This window comes from Hylobates moloch, unplaced genomic scaffold (genome assembly GCF_009828535.3).
Source record: "Hylobates moloch isolate HMO894 unplaced genomic scaffold, HMol_V3 SCAFFOLD_11, whole genome shotgun sequence".
Lineage (NCBI taxonomy): Eukaryota > Metazoa > Chordata > Mammalia > Primates > Hylobatidae > Hylobates > Hylobates moloch.
The window spans coordinates 56,732,732-56,757,669 of NW_026652286.1; the positions used below are offsets into that span (position 1 = coordinate 56,732,732).

General features: G+C 35.8%; 1 protein-coding gene across 11 annotated transcripts in view; it reads right to left on the reverse strand.

Moving 5' to 3' along the window:
- DLG2 (discs large MAGUK scaffold protein 2) overlaps window positions 1-24,938 on the reverse strand; it is a 2,210,459-nt gene that overhangs the window by 1,073,012 nt on the left and 1,112,509 nt on the right. For 8 of the 11 annotated variants that reach the window (XM_032167965.2, XM_032167963.2, XM_032167975.2 and 5 more), the window contains one exon: window positions 24,245-24,406. In XM_032167965.2, coding sequence (XP_032023856.1) covers window positions 24,245-24,406 — 162 coding nt within the window. The remainder of the gene's footprint in view (window positions 1-24,244; window positions 24,407-24,938) is intronic. The other 3 variants (XM_058424506.1, XM_032167973.2, XM_058424505.1) reach the window with 1 other exon arrangement.

Genomic DNA, 24,938 nt, shown 5'->3' on the forward strand with positions numbered 1-24,938 from the left:
ATGAGTTTGATGAGAGTGCTGGGAAAATGATAATGCATAAAGAGAGGATTATAGTGCTCAGCTTACATCAAGTTTCTTGACATCAAGTGTGGAATTTTTTTTTTCTAATTTTTTCTTTCATAATATTTTATTCTTAAGCTACAATAAAATGTTATTCCATTCTTACTTCAATTTAATGTAGGACTAATCAAATATGAACACATGTATGAATAATAAAAATGAACACAATCTTTGATCACCCTGCTTACTCTTAATTCAGTTGAAACAGCAACTTTTCTTTGGACCACAAATTGAATGAATATCTTCTTCAGGAACTACTGAAAATTAATGATAATATTTATACTTCAGGTTATATCGGAGTTCATATACATTTTGACTCTTCTACAGCATCTGAAATAATGCCTATACTTAGGTTCCACAAAAATTTCCATTAAGTGATTCAATTTAATAAACTATATTAATAACCACTTAAGTGCTGAGTACTGTGCTAATTGTCAACAATATTAGGGCCTAAATAATCCACTGCTTATTTGAATGCTAACATCAAAAACAATCTTAAATGATAAAGTAATCACTGAGGAGTCTAATGGTGCTCCTGAGTGCTAGATAACTGGCTGGTTCTTTATATACTCTGCCTCAGTGTTTTCAAGACTTGCTTGATGATAAAACTCATTTGGCATATATGTTAAAATGCTGGTTCTCAGGGCCCTCCTTGGAGCTTCTGATTCAATAAAAGTAAAAGAGCCTTGGAATGTAGATTTAAAAAATATATCTGATTCGGTAAAATTTGGTACAAACTGTATTAATCCTCACAACAACCCTTTGAGGTAGGGTGAATTTGTTGAGACTAAGAAAAATTAGGTAACACGCTTGAGGTCACACACCTAGCAAACAACAGAGCTGGGACTTAAACTTAGTTTTGAATTCCTCAAAGCCTACAAGTCTACTACCCTATTTTGTTTTTGCTCAGCCAAGGTGAGCAAAGTTTAGGATTATTTCTCCTCCTTTTTACGTATGAGCAACAGACCACATGGCATTTCCAAAAGCAATAGGCATTTCTCAGTAAAGCCATAAAAATATAACAACTTGTCCCCTCCCAATAAGGACACCTGAGCACCTTTTTTTTTTTTTTTTTTTTTTTTTTTTTTTGAGACGGAGTTTCGCTCTGTCGCCCAGGCTGGAGTGCAGTGGCGCAGTCTCGGCTCACTGCAAGCTCCGCCTCCCGGGTTCACGCCATTCTCCTGCCTCAGCCTCTCCGAGTAGCTGGGACTACAGGCGCCCGCCACCACGCCCGGCTAATTTCTTTTTTGTATTTTTAGTAGAGACGGGGTTTCACTGTGGTCTCGATCTCCTGACCTCATGATCCGCCCGCCTCGGCCTCCCAAAGTGCTGGGATTACAAGCGTGAGCCACCGCGCCCGGCCCACCTGAGCACCTTTTGTGGCATGCTAAGCTTTCTTCAGCTTTTCTGCATGCAAATCTCTACCTGTCCACGTATTTCTGAGTAAACAATGTAAATATTTACCAAGAACTTCTAGGAACATAGACAGCACTTCAGGCAAAATAGAACTGTAAAGTGGCAGTACCTTAAAAAAAATCAGATTTGAAAGAATCTGAGGAAATTAAAGGCTACTATAACTCCGTCCTGTGTGTTTCCACTTTCTTATCTTACTTATTTGTATTTATTCTGCAACTGACTTGAAGCTCCTTTTGAGCAAGAGTTGTTTCTCCACCATCTTTGGATTTGTAGGGCTTTGGAAAATTCAAATGACTACCACAAGATATATTATAATCAAATTGTAAAACCTAAAAAAGACAGGATCCTGAAAGCAAAAGAGAAAATACACAAATAACATATAAAGGAGTTTCAATGCAGCTAGCAGCAGACTTCTCAGTAGAAACTTTATAGGCCAAGAGAAAATCAGATAATATATCAAAGTGCTGAGTTAAAAAAAAGACAACCAAGAATAATGGATAAAGAAAATGTGGCACATATACACCATGGAATACTATACAGCCATAAAAAAGAATGAGATCACGTCCTTTGCAGGGACATGGATAAAACTGGAAGCCATCACTCTCAGCAAACTAACACAGGAACAGAAAACCAAACACCTCATGTTCTTACTCATAAGTGGGAGTTGAATGATGAGAACACATGGACACAGGGAGGGGAACAACACACACTGGGGCCTGTTGGGGTTGGGGGGCTAGGGGAGGGAGAGGATTAGGACAAATACCTAATGCATGCGGGGTTTAAAACTTAGATTACAGGTTGATAGGTGCAGCAAACCACCATGGCACATGTATACCTGCACAAACCTGCACATTCTGCACATGTATCCCAGAACTTAAAGTAAAATAATAATAGAATAAATTAATTAAAAGAAATTGAAGAGGACACAAAAAATGAAAAATATTCCATGTTTATGGATTAGAAGAACCAATATTGTTAAAATGCCCATACTACCCAAAGCAATCTACAAATTCAATGAAACTCCTATAAAAATACCAATGACATTCTTCACAGAAATAGAAAAACGACAATCCTAAAATTTAAACAGAATCACGAAAGACCCAGAATAGCCAAAGCTATCCTGAGTATAAAAAAAAAAAAAAAACTGGAGGAATCACATCACACAACTTCAAATTATACTACAGGGCTATTGTAACCAAAAAAGCATGGTATTGGCATAAAAACAGAGAAATAGACCAATGGAATATAACAGAGAACCCAGAAACAAATCCACACATATACAATAAACTCATTTTTGACAAAGGTGCCAAGCGCATACATTGAGGAAAAGAGTCTCTTCAATAAAGGTGTTGGGAAAACTGGATATCCATATGCAGAGGAATGAAACTTGACCCATCTCTTGCTTCATACAAAAATCAAATGAAAATGGATCAAAGACTTAAATCTAAGACGTCAAACTATGAAAATGTCACAAGAAAACATTGAGAAAACCATCCAGGACATTGGTCCAGGCCAAAAAAAAAAAAAAAAAAAGTCTTTAATAATACCCCACAAGCACAGGCAATCAAAGCAAAAATGTACAAATGGGAATCACTCTAGTTAAAAAGCAACACAGCAAAGGATACAATCAAAAAAGTGAAGAGACAAGCCATAAAATGGGAGAAATTATTTGCCAATTACCTGTCTGACAAGGGATTTATAGCCATAATATATAGGGAGCTCAAACAACTCTATAGGAAAAAAATCTAATAATCTTATTTAAAAATTGGCAAAATATCCGAATAGACATTTCTCAAAAGAATCCATGCACATGCCAAACAGGCCTATGAAAACGTGCTCAACATCAGAGACCATCAGAGAAATGCAAGTCAAAACTACAATGAGTTATTATCTCACTCAAGTTAAAATGGCTTTTATCCAAAAGTCAGGCAATAATGAATACTGGTGGGGATGTGGAGAAAAGGAAATTTTTGTAAACTGCTGTTGGGAATGTAAATTAGTACAACCAGTATGGAGAACAGTTTGGAAGTTCTTTTAAAAACTAAAAATAGAGCTACCATACGATCTAGCAATCTCACTCCTGGGTATATACCTAAAAGAAAGGAAATCAGTGTATCAAAGAAATATCTGCACTCCCATGTTGTTGCAGCACTGTTTACAATAGCTAAGATTTGGAAGCAACTGAAGTGTCCATCAACACATGGATGGATAAAGAAAATGTAGTACTTATACACAATGGAATCATTTAAAAATGTGATTCTGTCATTTGCAACAACATGGATGGAACTGGAGGTCATTATGTTAACTGAAATCTCAAGCCAGGCACAGAAAGATAAACATCACATGTTCTCACTTATTTTGGGATCTAAAAATCAAAACAATTGAACTCATGGATTTAGGGAGTAGAAGAATGATTACCAGAGCCTGAAAAAGGTAGCTGGGGCAGGGGTGGGGGTGAGGAGGAGAGGTGGGGATGTTTAAGGTATACCAAAATAGTATAGTTAGAAAGAGTGAATAAGAATACTGTTTGATGGCACATCAGAGGTAGTAGAATTAACGATCATTTAATTGTACATTTTTAAATAACAAAAAGAGCTTAACTGTTTGTAACACAAAGGATAAATCCTTGAAGGGATGAATACTGAATTTTCCATGATGTGATTATTACACATTGCATGCCTGTACCAAAATATCTCATGTACCTTATAAATATATACACCTACTATGTACCCAGAAAAAATAAAAATAAAAAAATTAATTAAAGATCTGTTATAACTGCAACATTTTAAAATAAGCCTCATGGTAATTAGAAAGTAAAAACATGATAGACACACAAAAAAAATTAAAAAATAAGGAATCAAAACATACCACTAGCAGAAATCACTTAGCCACAAAGCAAGACAACGAGAGAGGAAGAAAGGAACCAAATACCTACAAAATAACAAGAAAATAATTCATACAATGGCAGTGAGGAGTCCTTATCTACCAGTTATTACTTAAATATAAATGCATTAAATTATCCAACCAAATTACATAGATTGGCCTGAATGAACTTAAATACACACACACACACACACACACACACACACACACACACCCCAACTATATGCAGCCTACAAAACCCCACTTTAAGTAATTGTAAGAACACACATACACTAGAAGTGAAGGAATGGAAAAAGATATTTTATGCACATGAAAATCAAAAGAAAGGAAGAATTACACAAATATCAGATGAAATAGACTTTAAGTAAAAAAATCTTAAAAAGAGATGAAGGTTATTATATAATGAAAAGGGGTTCAATTCAGCAAGAACATACAACAATTATAAATACATATTCATCTGACGTCCAAGCATCTAAACATATAACATAAATATGGATAGATCTGAATGGAGAGCCAGACTAAAATTAGTAATAGTAGAAGACTTTACCAGCCCACTTTTTTTTATTATTATACTTTCAGTTTTAGGGTACATGTGCACAATGTGCAGGTTTGTTATATATGTATACCTGTGCCATGTTGGTGTGCTGCATCCATTAACTCGTCATTTAGCATTAGGCATATCTCCTAATGCTGTCCCTCCCCCGTCCCCCTACCCCACAACAGTCCCTGCAGTGTGATGTTCCCCTTCCTGTGTCCATGTGTTCTCATTGTGCAATTCCCACCTATGAGTGACAACATGCGGTGTTTGGTTTTTTGTCCTTGCGATAGTTTGCTGAGAATGGTGGTTGCCAGTTTCATCCATGTCCCTAGAAAGGACATGAACTCATCATTTTTTATGGCTTCATAGTATTCCATGGTGTATATGTGTCACATTTTCTTAATCCAGTCTATCGTTGTTGGACATTTGGGTTGGTTCCAAGTCTTTGCTATTGTGAATAGTGCCTCAATAAACATACGTGTGCATGTGTCTTTATAGTAGCATGATTTACAATCCTTGGGTATATACCCAGTAATGGGATGGCTGGGTCAAATGGTATTTCTAGTTCTAGATCCCTGAGGAATCGCCACACTGACTTCCACAATGGTTGAACTAGTTTACAGTCCCACCAACAGTGTAAAAGTGTTCCTATTTCTCCACATCCTCTCCAGCACCTGTTGTTTCCTGACTTTTTAATGATCACCATTCTAACTGGTGTGAGATGGTATCTCATTGTGGTTTTGATTTGCATTTCTCTGATGGCCAGTGATGATGAGCATTTTTTCATGTGTTTTTTGGATGCATAAATGTCTTCTTTTGAGAAGTGTCTGTTCATGTCCTTTGCCCACTTTTTTGATGGGGTTGTTTTTTTCTTGTAAATTTGTTTGAGTTCATTGTACCACCCCACTTTTAACAATGGAGAGATTATTCAGACAGAAAATCAGCACGGGAACATTTAACTTTATACTCTAGATCAAATGGACCTAGCAGACATATACAGAATATTTTCTCTAACAGCTGCAGGATATACATCTTTTTTAAGTGCACATAGAGCATTTTCCAAAATAGATCATGTGTGAGGGTACAGAACAAACCATAAAAGATTTTAAAAGACTAAAATCGTATCAAGTGTCTTTTCCAACAACAATGGAATGAAACTAGAAATCAATAATGGGAGAAACTTTGGAAAATTCACAAATAAACATGAAAATTAAACAAACGTGTTCTTGAACAGACAATGAGTTAATTAAAAAATTAAAATATCTGTTGAGACAAATAAAAATGAGAGCACAATATACAAAAACCGACAGAATACTGCAAAATTGGTTTTAAGAGGCAAGTTTATAGCAATAAATGTCTACATTAAAAAGAAAAAAGATCTCAAATAAATAACCTAATACACCTCAATGAACAAGAAAACAAGAAAAAACTAAGCCCAAAGTTAATAGAAGGATGGAAATAGAAAGATTAGAGTAGAAATAAATAAAATAGAGTCTAGAGAAACACTGGAAATGAGCAGTAAAACTTTAAGAGTTGTTTTTTGTAAAAAATATATAAAATTGACAAACTTTTAGCTAGATTAAGTATAATAAAAACACAGAAGACTCAGATAAAGTCGAACATGAAAAAGAAGATATTATAACTGATACAATATAAATACAAAGGATCATAGGAGACTGTTATGAACTATTATATATGGACAAATTGGATAACCTAGAAGGAATGGATAAATTCTTACCCACATACAACCTACCAAGACTAAACCATGAAGAAAGAGAAAACCTGAATAGATCAAAAACAAGGAGATTGAATCAGTATAAGTCTTCCATTAAAGAAAGGCCAGAATCTGATGGCTTTACTGTTGAATTCTATTACATATTTATTGAAGAATTAATACCTATTCTTCTCAAACACTTCCAAAAAATTGAAGAGGAGATAATACTTCCAAATTCATTTCATGAGGACAGCATCACCCTGATACCAAAGCCAAACAAGAACACGCTATACAAAAAAAGAAAAAAAGAAACTACAGAACAATATTCCTGATGAATGTAGATGCAATAATCCTCAACATAATATTAGCAATGTAAATTCAGCAGTACATTAAAAAGTTTATTTGCCATGATCAGCTGGTCTTGATCATGTACTTATCACTGTGATCATGACTTAAAACTATGAAACTACTAGAAGAAAACCTAGGGGAAAAGATTCACAACATTGGTTTGAGCAATAATTTGGGGATATGGCCCTAAAAGCATAGGAAAAAAAAAAAGCAAAAATAGAAAAATAGGACTGCACCAAACTAAAAAGCTTCAGCACGGCAAAGGAAATAATCAAGGAAGAGGCAACCTACGTGAATGAGAGAAAATATTTTCAAACTATATATCTGTTAAGGAATTAATATTCAAAATATTTAAGAAACTCAAATAACTCACCGGAAAGAAAACAACCAAATTAAAAAATGGGCAGAGGATCTGAATAGACATTTCTGAAGAGAAGACATACAAATGGCAAAGAATAATATGAAAATACTTTCAACATCACTAATCATCAGGGAAATGCAAGTCAAAAACAATGAGATATCATCACACACTTATTAGAATGGCTATTATCAACAAGACAAAGATAATAAATGCTGGCGAGGATGTGGAAAAAAGGGAGCACTTACACACTGTTGATGTGAATATAAATTAATGCAACCATTATGAAAAAGAGTATAGAGCTTCTTCAAAAAATTGAAAATAGAAAACTATATCATATAATTCAATAATTCAACTATTGGGTATATAGCCAGAGTAAATAAAGTCAGTATGTTGAAGATATATCTGCAGTCCCATGTATGGTGCAGGCTTATTCGAAATAGCCAAAATATGGAATCAACCTAAATGTTCATCAATGGATGAATGGATAAAGAAAATGTTGTATATGTACATAATGAAATGGTATTTAGCCACAACGAAAAAGGAAATACTGTCATTTGCCACAATATGGATGAACCTGAAAGACATTTGGTTAAGTGAAACAAGCCAGGCACAGAAAGACAAATATAGCATGATCTTACTCCTATGTGAAATCTAAAAATTTGATCTCATAGAAGTAGAGAGTAGAAAGGTGTTTAGCAGGGGTTGGGGTGGTTGGTGGGAGGAGGAGTTGTGGAGATGTTGTCAAAGGATACAAAGTTTTACTCAGAATAAATAATTTCAAGAGATCTATTGTACAGCATATTAACAATATGTTTATTCTTGAAAAATGCTAAGAGAGTGGATGAATATTCTCACCACAAAAATAACTACACGAAGTAATGGATACATTAATTAGCTAGAAAACGAATTTGTTTTCTAAATAGTCAGTCCATAATTTTTATATACTTCAATACGTTGTACATGGTAAACACATAAAATTTTATCTGTCAAAAAAGAGAAAAATAATGTGCAAGACAGAGCTGGGATTGACAGAGAAACTAAAAGAGAGAAGAGGGAAGAAGAAAATACATAGAAAATAATTTAGCTAATGAGTGTTCATAGTTAATATAAAGAAAATGCCAAATGATATACCTAGGCACAAAATATATTTACATCCAGAATGTTCTCTTCAATATAAACATTTCCCAGGGCCCCAATATATTCACCTTAAGAAAACAAAAAGCAAACAAACTTCCTCATCCATTCCTCCAACAGATCTCACAACTGAAGTATGATGAGTGCCTCGGAAGCTCTCAAAACTGTCAGCATCTGCTTTGCTGAGGCCCATTTCATTTGATCATGTATTTGACAGAGGAATAGCTCCAGTTTTGCAGTTTTCCTTAAATTGCTGAGATTTTTCCCCCCAATTAAATCACCCAATGACAGCAGCAATCTTATTAGGCTACTTTTTAAACTTGGTCAGAAAGCAGAAAGATAACAAGGTAAGGCGTGCAACAATATAAATCATGTTAAGAACCATCACTCAGTAGCTCTGGACCCAAATCAAAGCTATGAAATACAGAATGACATTGGATGCTGAAGTGAAAAATACCAACTACATTTCTCTGAGGTTCAGACATTAATACTCAGACACATTTTATATAACAGTCTGCTCAGTAGATTAGTGAAACAGAGGCCGTAAAGCCTGGAAATCCTCCTACCCACATTAAGCTAATTGAGTTGGAGACATCCAATTCATCATATTTGCAGGCTGATTTATAAGCAACTCACCCTGCCCTGGAGCAGAAAGTGAAATGCTATGAGTTAGCTATTCTTAAAATTTCAAACCCAGCAATTCTGAACCTGTCAATATCTTAATGGTACAGAGAAAAGAAGAATTCAGTTCATGAGCATTTCTGTGACCCTGATGAAAAAGTAAATACCCAGTGCACGTTTTATGACTGATATTTCTATGAAGAGTCTAGCCACATATTGGAAACTCCCTGTGCTAGAATTCTGTGGAAAGTGTATCATCATTTTAGCAAGTTGATGGGGCAATTTGAAATCAGTTCTTTGCTAGAATGCAACTTGCATCAAGCATAAAGAAAAAAGCCTTATGACAGTTAAAACCCAAATTCAGAGAGACAAGATATTATTGCTCTTGGCTTGAATAGATGGTAAAAGCTTATGGCACTAACTAATAAACAGAAAACTGCCTTATAAGAATATATCAAAAATACTGAGGAGAATGGAATCAGAAGCAGTTCCGCATTTAGAGAACCCTCCTGAAGCAAATGTACCCTAAAATCCTTCTCATCTAGGGGAACAAGTTGATCTTTGCTGCTGAGGGCTGCTGTGGAATTGGGCAGGCCTCGCAGACACAGTAGATTGGGAGGCCTCCTCCTATTTTTTCTGCAATTTACCAAAGATTTATTCTCAAGGTCAAGCATTCCTTAACCTGGGAGTAACTGTGAGACAGAAAAATAGGAATCATAGTTTCTCAGAAATCAAAGAAAATTTGAAATTCATTCCATCCAGAAATTCCTAACCTTAAGTCTATGTTCCATAGGAAGTCCATAGATGCCCTTCAAGTAATTCATATCATTTCTGAAGTTTTATGCAATATTTTTGTGGGTATAGTTTTGTGGGTATAGTTTTTATCTAGGAAAAGGGGTCATAGTTTTTCAAATCAATTTCTCAAAGCAACTTATGTGTGGAAAAAGATTGAAAATACTATTCAACATTCTCTTTCCTGAATCATCTCTGCAATATCTCATTGAAGATTTTCTACCTTTTGCTTGAATACCTCCAATGACAGGAAGCTCACTACCTTGTGAGGCAGGTCATTCTCTCTTTGGACCAAGCTATTTAAAACAAAAATTTTTTAACTTACATAAACTCTGTTTTTCTTTCATTGTTTACTCTAAAGGTCTTGATGTCTACAAAAATTGCATGGACAAGTTCTTTGTTTTAAACAATTTAAACATGAACTACCATGTCATTATGAGCTGAGTCTATTCTCCGAGGACCACATCGCTCATGGCCTTTGATGTTCCCATTTGACATGGTTTTAATAGCCTTGCCAGCCTATTTACCCCTCTCTGGAAGCACCCCAATCTGCTGCCATTCTCTCTGAAATATGGTCCTCAGATCCTAACAATACATTCTAGCATAGTGCAGAATTGTCATCTCTTTGTTCTTGGCATGCAACTCCATTAACGTCGCCTAAAATTACATTGGTTTTTTGGAAGTCCCACACACTGGCAACTCCTTGAACTGACTGTATGCTGACATTCCCCACTGTGCCCCCACCCACCACCCAACCCTCACCGCCCAGCTCCTTTTTCTTTATCATGTGTTTCTCTTACTTTTCCATTGACCATTCTAGAAAGTGGGAATGAGAAAAAGAGGGTGGAATGGAAAATGGGGACTAGAGAAATAGAAGCTGAGGTGGAGGTAGCCACACAGGAATTTGAGTGTGGAAGAAGGGGTCCTTTAAGCGTAGATAGTAAAATTCAAGCCAACAAATGATAACCTCCTTAATCTTAATTACTGCCTGCAATGTGCTTCTATTATCATCAGTATATAAATGTGGAAATTAGGTTTAGGAGCATTCAGTGAATTCTCAAATGGCACATTTCTGATGCCATGCCTAGCTCTTATCCCACACACTGCCCTGCAGCTCTGGGAAAGCATCCCAAAGAGAAATAATAACATTGCTACGATGTACATTATTCTTTGAGATGTGAATCATTTATGTTTTGGTTTTACAAAACTATCTCATCAGAATTTGCACAAGTACACAAATGGACAGAAGAGTTAAATAATGATGAGACTTATTTTTACTGAATGAATCTGATGCACACAGTTTAGTTGGAGAGATTTGGGATGAAGAGAGAGGTTGGTCTAGCATCAACAACCTAGATTTGGCCCTTTACTAAAGCTGAAAATTGACATAAACAAATAATAACTCGGTGATAACAATTTTCAGTAACAACCCTTAGAAACTGAAATAAGTGAACCTCTGTGGCCTGCTGAGTCGAGAACACCTGTTGTTTACTTTTCTTGGGAAACAGAGACATAAACTCAGGTCTAGGAATCCAAGACTTGGATTCCAGTCTCAGCTATAGTGTTAGCTAGGTGGCTGCCTTGGGAAAGTCTCATAACACAGCTGTGATTCTTAGTTTCTTTGTTTGTAAAATTAAGTAGTTACAATATGTTACTCCTAATGCCTCTGCTGAGATGTAAGTCCAGTGATTCTATGAGGCTTGCTATTGGATATCGGGTTATCTGATTATTTAACGAATTTATTGCTGAACTTAAAAGCCTCTTGCCTGGGTCTGTGCAGCACATTATCTAAACTAAAACAAGGTATCATCTTGTTTGAGAAGGGGCTCCATTTTCTAATTCATATAAATATGTTGAATGAGTAGTGGCAGCTCTGCTTTAATTGTTCGTAAGAGAAATAAAACCCACTTTTGGAAATGATATTTCAAATAGTTTTATATTGCTTGTTTATAATTAAAAGCAGGTAATATCTCTTATAGTCCACTGAGAAAATAAACTACCATCAGAAACAACTTTTTAAATTAAATTTCTTTGGGCCAGGCATGGTGGCTCAAGCCTGCAATCCCAGCACTTTGGGAGGCCAAGGTGGGCAGATCACCTGAAGTCAGGAGTTCAAGACCAGTCTGGCCAACACGGTGAAACCCCGTCTCTTGTCTCTACTAAAAATACAAAAATGAGTTGGGCGTGGTGGCGCATGCCTATAGTCCCAGCTACTTGGGAAGCTGAAGCAGGCGAATCACTTGAATCCAGGAGGCTGAGACTGCAGTGAACAGAGATCATGCCACTGCACTCCAGCCTGAACAACAGAGCAAGACTCTGTCTCAAAAACAAAAACAAAAACAAAAACAAAAACAAAAACAAAAATAAAAAAAAAAAAAAGAAGAAAGAAAAGAAAAAATGTCCTCACATGTAATAAGAAGCAGTGAAACTAGAAAATCTCTAGAGCACCAGTCCTGAAACCAGAAAATCTCTGGAACACCAGTCTAGAGTACCTTCGATCACTATAATCTCAAGCTAACTTTTGTAAGTGTCTCATTACTTCTGTATGTGCCCTATTGCTTAATGGGCCTTAAGGTCAAGGTGGGAGGTGAGGAGTTGTTCTGTTCTACGTAAAGGAACTTCAGTAAGTGTCTCTTGAATGCATTTTAAATGAACTTACCTGTGACCCAAAATTGGCCACAAACTCTAACATACTCAATGTTCTGCCAATTCAGAAGGAACAAATCATCTGCCTTCACAGTGACTTTGGTGAGTCAGCTGGACTGGAAGAATATATCCTGGGAGCTAGCTGCATTAGGATTAAATCTGATTGCTAGACATTGGCATTTCCTCTCTGAGTTGGAGAAAATCAATTCAACCTTCTCTACCATGTTTTCTTATACAACATTCTGTCTTATATAAGATTATATAAGTTTCCTTTGTATATACCAATAGAGGCATTTAAAAATTGCCTTCTGGACTATTTTTATATTTATTAAGTAAGATGAAATAAGTGCTTTGCTGTATGGCTTCTGTCCACTAAATGATCCTTGCACATCCTGATTATCTTTAAAGATTATGCATATGTTCCAATAGCTTCCATAACTAGCCTCAAAAGAAAGCCATTTCTTTATGCTTTAGTAAATTCTTGTTTGGACCACTCAAAATGTCCCCAACTCTTTGCTACAATTTGAGCCAACCATTCACTTTTGCAGAAGAAATAATAATTTGAATAACGCACCCTTACTTAGCTGAGATGGGAATGTTCTACAGTGTAAAACCATTCTCTGAAGGACATCAAGGATGAGGATATAACAATTTCTAATCATTACTGAGAGCTCAAAGAGTCAACTAATCTTAAATTTAGACTTGTTCTTAAATACATATGCACTTTCTATTTTTTTTAATGTGAAATAATTACCATTTACTGAGCAACTACTAGGTGCCAAGTGCTACAGATTTTCCATGTATTAGCTCAAGTAATCTTTACAGCATGGAATGTGAATTCCATAGTATTATTTCCAAGAGGTTAGAAGTTAATAGATTTACTAATAGACACAGCTAGAAAGCAACTAAGCCACAATGTAAACACAAGTAAGTCTGATTCTAAAGCCCATCTGCTTTCTACTATATGCTATTACTTTTCTGGATTAGCTGGGAAAGAGTTAAAAATTCAACAGCACTATCAGTGTCAGAATTAATTTTTGCAGAGTTTGGAAAAATTTCCGATTATCTTTGCTAAGAAAAAAGAATTGAAAACATGCTCACCAAAAGGTTACAATTCCAGACTGCTTAGAAATATGGGAGGGATGTAGAAGTTATGTATCATTTTAGGGTACCACTAACAATATCATCTTTAACCACAGTAACAATAAGTGCCTTATATTGATGAGCAGCCTCTGTGAGGGTTAGTACATTATTTCTAATTGTTACAGAAAGTTTTGGCAATAGTGAAATCTTAGTTTTGAGAAAAATTTCTGTGTAACTGAGCTAACTCTAGAAATATCTGCAGCTACAAATAATCACTATTAACACTTATCTAGAATTTTCTATAAACACTTATTTTTATAACTTATGATTTTAATAACCTAATATTTCTTAGAAAAAAATTCATTATTATCATTATTGTTATTAATACTACATAGATAAAAGAAGTAGAAAATTTGAATTTCATTGCACAAACTCATCCTTCAAAACCCATAGAGAGAACCCCTTCCATGGGTGTCCAGTCTTTTGGCTTCCTTGGGCCACATTGGAAGAAGAAGAATTGTCTTGGGCCGCACATAAAATACACTAACTCTAATGATAGCTGAGGAGCTTAAAAAAAAAAAAAACTGCAAAAAATATCTCATAATGTTTTAAGAAATTTTACAAATCTGTGTTGGGAGCATTCAAAGCTGTCCTGAGTCACAGGTGGCCCATCACCGCAGGTTGGACAAGCTTGCCTTAACCCTTGATGACTTTGGTTCTAGAAAGAATTCTTATATTTTGAGATGCTGATTCAGTCCTATGCCTAACATTCCTTTCTTCCCGCTTTTCAACATCTGGCCTAAATAGCCAGAATTATTGGGGGTATGCTGTTTGTACCCTTTCCAGTTAAAGATAATTGAGGAAAGAAATGCTTTATTTGCATAGAATTTTGATCAGGAGATTTTGTGCCTACGTTCAGAATGCGTCTGTCAAGGCCATATTTCAACTATTTCCTCTCACCACGGACTAGTCCTGGAACACAATGCGCTGTGCACAAGTCACAAATCTCTGCCAAACCCTTACGTTTTTATTAACTAAGAGTTTCTCAATTTAGCTTCACAAATCTGTTTCTTCCTCAAGACTAGATGCTTCCAGGATGATCATCTCAGCTACTTCCACCATCTAGTGGCAAGAGATAGAAATGAAAGGATTTTACATTTTTAAAGATTATTGCCTAAAATATCAAGAATCAGAACAGTTTTCTAATCAGTGGTATTACTAAAAACATTATGTCTAGAAAGGAAAAATAAACACATTATTTTCAGTTGGTGGTCAGGACCTCATGACTGTTGGGGTCAAATGTAATTCATAAGGTATTTTTTTTTCTTTTTTTTAAATTAATCAAATAAGTATTTTTAAACATCTGCTGTTTGGTCGACACAATCTTAGGCTTTGTAGAGGAGCTACAGATTTCCGTATTTAAAAGACATGACTCCCTTTTAGTAGAAGTTCGTAACTTAGTTATGAAAATAGAAGCTCCAAGCTACTAAGGGCTAAATGTTGTGGTAAATTTCTCACTGCTTCATGTTATCCTCGGTAGGTACCTCTTTCTCCCCGAAGCCCATATATGGTGGTGGTGGTGGCACCTGTGTTTCAGTTCTCTGTGTTCTCCTCCCCTCTCCTGAGCAATCCCATCCATTTTCATAACTCCAACTACACTGAAAACGTCAAAGTTTCCATTTTCTAGACCAGACCTTTATTTCAAACTGACTGTTGAACACTTCTACCTGGGTATAACATAAATACTTCAAAATCAGTTATTCCAACACAAACTCAGAAATTATCCCACTCCCTCCCCTGCCATTCTAAAATCTGCTCTTCCTCTGGCATTCTTGGTTTCATTTCATGATACATCCTCTACTCAGGGGTCAAATTTTAAAAATTGTAAATTATCTTCTATTTCTCTCTCTCTTCTACCTTCTATATGTAATAGGTCTCAATGTCCTGATGATATCTCTTTCTAAATAAGCCTTCTAATCTATCCTTCCCTTCAACCCCAATACCTCTGCTTTACATCAAAGCTTATCTATCTTTTACATTTCACCTGATGCCCTTGAATCTGATGTCATACCTTTCCAATTATTCCTTCCACTGTACCACATGACATGAATAATGGTCTAATTTGCAAATCAGGTCATGTCACTCTCCTTTTTAAAAATTCTGTAGTCACCCCTCATTACCTACAAGGTGAAGTCCAGTCTCTACATAAGGTCCTTCATTACCTGTTCATGCCCATCTCTCTTGCTTTATGGTATGTTTGGGCCACTCTATGCCCCTTTCCTTAATTCTTACATTATGAGTCAGTATCCTAGTCAACTACTTGGCAATTCTCAGAACTTTTCCATACTCTTACACAACTGCTAAAGTATAGGGCAACCTTGACTTTTCTCCCTTATTTCATACTTCCTTCAAGTAAAAAATGATTTCGTGTATATTTTTTTTTCTCTGACAACACCCAACCTAACCTCGCCAGCTCCAAAAAATTAAACAGTTTTTCTAGGTCTTGAGAGACCTCTTCTTTGCTACTTCCTTTATTGTACACTCCAAAAGTATATGTGCCCAAACAAAATATAATTTCATACTAAAGAAATAATTCTATGACAAAATATGTTTGGGAAATACTTTGTACTAATCATATTTCCATCTTAGATGTTTAAATTTCATATTATTATAGTAAAGGCTCTGAGAAATCCTTCAATAAGTTAATGGATTTAACTCCTCAAATGTGTTTAAACACTCATTCATACCTTTATTTTAATAATGCTGACAAAATTCCACCAAGCATACTTTGGGAGATGTAGTCTAATTTCATTTTAGATTCCGACAAGGGAGTAAAATGAAAAACAAAACAAAACAAAAATAAGATGCAGTCCAGGTCATGGTAGCTTACATATTTACTAAGAGCAAGAAAAATGGCAAACCTAGAGGAAAGAACACTATATAGTGGTCCTCCCTAATCTTAGGTTGCACTTTTCATGCAGTTTCAGCTACCAGAGGTCAACTATGGCCTGAAAACAGGTGAGTACACACAAGATATTTTCAGAGGGAGAGAGAGAGCACATTCACGTAACTTTTATTAAAGTATATTGTTATAATTATATTTTCTTAGTTATTGTTGTTAATCTCTTAGTGAACCTAATTTATAAATTTAATTATGTGATAATATACATATGAAAACATAGGAAAAAACATAGTATAAATAGGATTTGGTACTATCTGCAGTTTCATGCATCCACTGGGGGTCTTAAAATGTATCCCCCACAGATAAGTGGGGACTACTGTATAGTTCAACAAATAATTTTTAGAACAATAGAATAAGGCATATTTTAAAATGATGACTATGTGGGATGCACTAACTCCTTGTGCCATAGGATCTTATGACCAGTTGGGGTTGGCCAAGAGTTAACAGAAAAGGCTTTATGTAGAAAGAGGGATTTTATTGTACTTTTGGCTAAAACATGCTTTCCTATGATTGTGCTCTGGCAACCCTAGTAAGAAAATAGTATAAAAAATACACATTGTTATCATTTGTCTATAGTTTTTTTATTGGCTTCTTCATGCTTCGGCTCTCCTCCTGTAATTTCTCAAATGTGCATTGCCTACAGATTCTCAAATATCTTCTTACATATACTCAACAAGTGCCCAGCTGTCTCAGGGTATTGAAGTTTACCCAAACCTCACATATTCCTAATTTCCAGCAAAGCTTCTCAGAACTGTTTATTCTAGTCCCTGTGAAAATTCGAAGACACACAATAATATTTATCTGATTAAAGTAATTCACACCAATTTATAAAAGGAGGCTTTAATCTTTCTTGTAATTAGTCATTGAACCTAAGAATCTAAGCTGGTTTTGACTGCAAGACACACTTCTTTTTTAATACATCCTAGGAAATACTGCCAATTTTAATTACAAGATGCCATTTAAGACACATCCAGATTTCAGATATGTTAATATGTGATAAAATATGAAGCTTAGAATTTATGAAATTTTGTATAAGTGATGATTAGGTAAGGAAGAAGAGGACAGCAGTTAATTCCCTCCCTTTCTCTCTCTCTCTCTCTTGCTAATAAATACTCTGGTAGGTGCTTGGGCCCCATGGTTTTAAGTTTGAGGAGTTCAATTTCAGTTTCGGAATAATAAAAAGTAACAAATAATTATGAATCAAGTCCCCCAAGAGAATAATATAGATACTGAAAATCATGTTTCACTGCTCTTTGTTTTCCCATTACTTAGTGCTATAGTAGGCACTCAATTAATATTTATTGAACTGACCTAAAGTGAAAAGACCTAAACTGAAAAGAAAATTCTTGTGGTTTATACAGGCCAATTTCTTTTATGAAAGATTCTAGGTAGCATCTGAAGAGAATGCATCTCCACCTTGAGGAAAGGAAAGCAAATTCCCTTGAATTCACCACTAAATTGCATTTCTCTTTCCAACCCCATACTTCACACTGGCCAAGGCACTCTAATGAAAACAGGCTAAGAAAGCCCATCTTAGGCAGCTGGTGTACACCAAAGACAGATGAATCTTAGAACCAAGGCTTCAAGTGATACACCACAATGGAGAAAATGATACTCAAATCTGTGACAGTGAGATTATTCAGCTAATGATTCAGAGCCCACTCAATGTGACATTTAAACTATTATCCAGCAATCTCACACTCTGTTTAGGCATGCCATATGTAAATTCTCCATTAATACTAGAGAGTCACATTGTTTTCTCAGTAGGATTCTGGGGGAAGGATTGGATTATGTGTTTTGCCTCCTTTTCTTCCTTTTAGTGCTTGACCCAAGAATACTAGACAGATAAAAGAAGGCAAATAAATTGAAAATATGACAGCTCTAATGGAGACCTTGTACCTTTTTAGCAGTTCTCTGACTCTAACAGGCTTCCTTTATGAGAAAATGACCCATTAGATTTTAATCATTGTAAGTTTTTCAACAGTTGAACTGTGATAATAACAACTTGATTAGGAAATGTATCCCGTTGCTATAAAAATACAAGTGCTTGAATCTGATATCACAGTGCTGTGTTGGAGCTCACTCATACTAGCTCATGAGAGCCTCATGTGCCTCCATTTCCAAATATTTAAAAAGTAGTTTTAGGTTGGTAGCCTGAAATCAGCCATGCTGGGAATATTTACATCACAAAATTGGCCAACCTTAAAACAGACTTTTTTTCCCCCTAGAAAAATGGTACACATTTATTCCTATTACTATTGGTGATGAAGGAGAGATACACAGAGTGTCTTTAGTAAGACAATCTAAAAGCATATCTTCATCTATAAAATCCCAGATCATACTGAATGGACAAAAGTTGGAAGCATTCCCCTTGAAAACCAGAACAAGACAAGGATGCCCTCTATCACCATTCCTTTTCAACAGAGTCCTGGAAATCCTAGACAAAGCAATCAGGCAAGAGAAAGAGGTAGAAGGCATTCAAATAGGAATAGAAGAGATCAAACTATTCCTGTTTGCAGATGATATGATGCTATACCTAGAAAATCTCTTAGTCTCTACCCAACAGCTCCATGATCTGATAAATAACTTCGGCAAAATTTCAGGATGCAAAACCAGTGTACAAAAATCAGTAGCATTCCTATGTACCAACAACATTCAAGCTGAGAGTGAAATCAAGAACTCAATCTCATTTACAATAGCCACAAAAAGAATAAAATACCTATGAATACAGCTAACCACGGAGGTAAAAGATCTCTACAACGAGGATGACAAAAAAATTGCTCAAGGAAATCCGAGGTGATTCAAACAAATTGAAAACATTCTGTGCCCATGGATAGGAAGAATAAACATTGTTAAAATGGCCATATTCCCTAAAGCAATTTACACAGTCAGTGCTATTCGTATCAAACTGCCAATGACATTCTTCACAGAATTAGAAAACAACTATTAAAATTCACATGGAACCAAAACAGAGCCCAAAGAGCCAAGGCAATCCTAAGCAAAATGATCAAAGCTGTAAGTATCACATTATTGGACTTCAAACTATACTACAAGGCTACAGTAACCAAAAAAAGCATAATACTGGTAGAAAAACAGACACATAGACCAATGGAACAGAATAGAGAGCCCAGCGATAATGCTGCACACTGACAACTATCTGATCTTCAATAAAGCGGACAAAAACTGGCAATGGGGAAAGGACTCCCTGGTCAATAAATGGTTCTGGGACAACTGGCTAGCCATATACAGAAGATTGAAACTGAACCCCTTCCTTATACCACATACAAAAAATCAACTCAAGATGGATTAAAGACTGAAATACAAAACCTAAAACTATAAACACCCGAGAAGATAACTTAGGAAATACTATTCTGGAAAGAACCTGGTGAAGATTTCATGATGAAGATGTCAAAAACAATTCTGACAAAAACAAAATTTGACAAATGGGACCTAATTAAACTTAAGAGCTTCTGCACAACAAAAGAAACTATCAACAGAGTAAATAGACAACCTACAGAATGGGAGAAAATTTTTGCAAACTATGCATCTAATAAGGGTCTAATATTCAGAATCCATTAACAAGCAAAAAACAATCCTATAAAAAAAAGTGGGAAAAAGACATGAGCAGACACTTCTCAGAAAAAGAGATATATGCGGCCAACAAGCATATGAAAAAATGTTCAACATCACTAATCATTTGAGTAACACAAATCAAAATCACAAAGAGACACTATCTTACACCAGTCAGAATGGCTTTTATAAAAAGTCAAAAAATAATAGGTGCTGGTGAGGTTGCAGAGAAAAGGGAATGCTTATACAGTGCTGGTAGGAATGTCATTATTTCAGATATTGTGGAAAGCAGTTTGACAATTTCTCAAAGAACTTAAAACAGAATTGTCGTTCCACCAAACAATCTCATTATTGGATATATACTCAAAGGAATATAAATTGTTCTGCCGTTAAGACACACGCAAAGGTATGTTCCTTGCAGCACTATTCACAATAGCAAAGGCAAGGAGTCAACCTAAATGCCTATCAACAGTAGCTGGGATAAGGAAAATGTGGTATGTATACACTACAAAATACTGCACAGCCATAAAAACTTCGGGAGGCCGAGGCGGGCGGATCACAAGGTCAGGAGATCTGTAGTCCCAGCTACTCAGGAGGCTGAGGCAGGAGAATCACTTGAACCCGGGAGGTAGAGGTTGCAGGGAGCCAAGATTGCGCCACTGCACTCCAGCCTGGGTGACAGAGGGAAACTTCGTTTCAAAAAAGATAAGAAAAAAAAAGAAAGAAAGTAAAAGAAGAAGGATGAGATCATTTTCTTTGCAGCACATAGATGGAGCTGAAGGCCATTATCCTAAGCATACTAACACAGGAACAGAAAACCAAATACTGCATATTCTCACTTAAAAGTGGGACCTAAACAATGAGTACATATGGATACAAATAAGGGAACAATAGACACTGAGACCTACTTGAAAATGGTGGGTGGAAGGAGGGTGAGGAATGAAAAACCACCTATTTGATACTATGCTTATTACCTAGTGATGAAATAATCCTCACACCAAACCTCCATGATATGCAGTTTACCTATGTAACAAACCTGCACATGTATCACTGTACCTAAAATACAAGTTTAAAATAAATAAATAAATAAATAAATAAATACTCAAACACATCTTGTTTAGTATAAACACCTCGAGAAGGTAATTGATGAAAAAAATCCTGGTCCCAAAATAGCTACCTCACAGCCTGAGTGTAGAAATCCTTGATGAGCTTCCCTTTCCCTCCTCTTCACAATACCTTGGGGCCATACCACAGAACTGGTGGTTCCAAAAAGGAGAAAAATCTATTAGGACCATGGTGTTTTATCCCAGGGGCTTGCTATTCATAGTTGGCTGTTCTTAAAACTGACATGAAGTGCCCTCAATAAAAGGCTAGGAAATTAGTTAGAAGTGACATAAATATAACAGAAAATCTAGGCTAAGAGGAACCCATTGAAGTTGAATACAGTTAATTCTAAGATTCCTGGAAGGCAAAGGATAAAGGAAAAATTCCCTTGTTTATATGAGATCTGAGCTTTAGGAAAAGCATACTTTCCCCTCAACTCTGATACACATTTTCCAAATGAGACAGCGAGCAGCATAATAAATGATGGTGCAATCACCAAAACTGCAGATGTTCAGATAATTATATTATCATGTATATGCTGAAGACTTAATATACAAAACAAAGCTCCCATGGTACTTTCATTATTCTGTTCATTTTTTTTTTTTTTTTTTTTACTGTAACCAGGCTAGCATCCCTCATAATTATAATAGCACTAATTATAAAATTTGGACTCTCCCTATTCCATTTTCGAATCCCAGAAGTAACACAAGGAATTTCACTACTTTCAGGCATAATCCTACTCGTAAGACAAAAGATGCACTTATTTCAAATATTTCATCTATCATTATTGGTTGACTTAAATATAATACTAATAATCACCATATCATCAATTCTAGTAGAAGGATACAAAATGCTAGCCTTGATTACCCTACTTACTTAGCCTAAAGTCCTTTGGGAGGTATGCCCTAGAGTTGATTAAGGACAAAGGTTGGGAAGGGAGAAAGGTGGCGAATTTTGTGTATGTGTGTGTTGGGGGTTGCGGCATGGACAGGGTCTCACTTTGTTGCCCAGGCTATAGCGTAGTGGTGTGATCATGGCTTACTCCAGCCTCAACTTCCTGGGCTCAAAGGATCCTCTTACCTCAGACTCCTGCATACCTGCAACTACACTTGCATGCCACCTCGCTTGGCTAATTTGTTAAATGTTTTGCAGAGACAAGGTCTTGCCTTGTTACCCAGGCTGGTCTTGAAGTCCTGGGACCAGCGGTCCTCCCACCTCAGCTTCCCAAAATGCTGAGACTACAGGCGCGGGCCACTGCACCTGACCTATGGAGGTTCTTATAGGGAGTTTTTCAACCAGTTTGAAAGAATAAAACTGAAATGTAAGTACCCTCAATGCAGTTCAGTCTCTCAGCCCAGCCCTTTCTCAATTTACAGTGGTTGGTACACAGAGTAAGGATCAGCAATTGTTAGAAAATATCAAAGAGTACTGTCTAACTCTAGGAATCAGAAAGCTTCTATACTGAACACAGAATTCTGATTCCTAAACAGGACCTTAGAGACAATTTTGTTTACCCTTCTGTGGAAGAAGGAGTCTTTTCTATAAAACTTCTGACAAGTCATTATCCATTGCTGAAAGATTTCTAGGGATAGGGAACTTCTGTCTCATGAAGTAGTCTATAATTTTTTTGATTAGCTATAAATGTCAGGAGCTGTGGTGTTAAAATGATTCCAAATATAATATACATTCCTGTCAGTTATGCACAGTGGATCTGCTTCTGCCTTCTGCATGACATCGATGTCATGTTGTTCAGATGACAGCTCTTGAGGTAAAAAAGGTTTAGTCCCATGTCCCCCAATTCTTAATCTTTTCTTCTCCAGGTTAAACATACTCATTTTCACCAGTCATCCAAATACTTGCAAAGAGATTCTGGAGATTTGAACAATGAATCCCAGAGCATAATATTAATATTTACATATTTTTACTTACTAAATAATATTTACTGGAATTTGACAATTGGTCTAATATTTTTATGTATTGCTAGTAGCTGTAGCTAATTTATTTGATAATACATTTTTCAGCATACCAATATGTTTGAAATGTTCCAAAATTTGAAACGTAAGGTTAAGCATAGGTTAACCTCTCTTAGATGTTTTTGCGGGTATAATAAGATCCAGAGAACAGGGAGATACTTTTATGTCTATATTTTTTATTGTAGCACAGCTATGTAGAAGTGCTGGCAAAATGAATGTTCTAGGTGATGAAAGAAATTTTTGTTTTGCAATAATTACTAAGGAGTTAATTGGTAGGTGTTTTTATTTTTTCCATTTCAATTCTGTTATTTCAGCCATATTCTGATTTTTTTCTTTTTAAACTTTAATCAACCTTTATAAGCTTTTTATCCAAAACACAAAATCCGGTAGTGACAGTTCAGCCAAAAAAAAAAAAAGCAGAGTAATTTGCAGCCAAGGGGCATAGAAAATTATTTTTCTCATTTAATTATATCTTCTTGTCGAAATATAATTTATCAAGCAATTGTTTAAAATTAAATTGTAAAAAGTAGAAAGTGTTGGGAAAAGTATGACACCAAACTGAAATACATCTAGTAAATAATTTTCTCTAGGATAAAATAGAGGCATTGATTAGACAACTCACACATTTTCCTTTATCGTTTAGAGAGTAAGGCAATCATTAGATGTGATCATGTTATATTTGCTCCCTTTGTTGGACCACGAGTACTGACAGAGAGGATTTGAGCAAAATCTTAATGTACTTGGGGTTTAAAAATATGTGGTTAGCTTATTTTCCCTTTCAGTGTTTCACTCTTGGCGCTTTCTTTAGTCCATTCTCAGCAACTAAAATGATTTTTCCGGATATTCAAACAATTGCAATAAAAATATGTCCCAAAAATACAAGGTGAGCCTCCAATGCCCAAGAAAGACCCTTTGGCAACCCATGTCCTCTATCATGTTTTAAAAGAGCCTCATTTAATCGGGCCAGCAAACATCTCCATTAGCAATTAAGACCAACCACTGTCACCCACTATAAAGTCAGAAGAGCAATATAACTGACCTTCAGAGGAGAAATATGAGACTGCAAGACGTATCCATGGACGTTTTCTATTTGAGAGAGGTTCTTTTCTGATACATGCACGAGTTCTGGGCCTCTTACTTCATGGGTCAGTCGAGGTAAGGAATGATCATGTGGAGCGTCCTCATCTTGATATCGATACTTCTAGGAGAAAAGAAAAGAAAGGAGAAGTATGTATACATCAGTGTTTGTAAAGGATATAGACTGAACTTCATATTCTAACTTCATCAATACGACACAGTGTGCACCTACTGTTGACTTCACCAAATGGACTTTGCTGTAGACTCTTCTGGTGGTCACCATAGACCAGGTCAAATGCAAGCAAAACTGAGTTAATCATGAATATTGACCAATGCCCAGACTTGTTTCTGCCTGACAATATACTCTCTTTGTTTATGAGCTACAGAAAGGTAATAACAAATGAGACAGAACATTTACTTTACTCAAGTAAGTGAGGAGGTAACCCTCCTGACCAGAGTAGCTAAGTATGTGTTAAAAATTCTAGGTTATGGATGGAGAAGAACAAAAGTACTGAGCAAGAAGAAAATAGAATTCCAATATATCCCATTTAGAACACTTAATTTTCTTTCAGAATTTGTGAGTGATTTAAGTTCCTTTTGAAATGAGGAAAAAATTTTGTCACCCACATTATTTGTATTAGGCTCAAAGAGAAGAC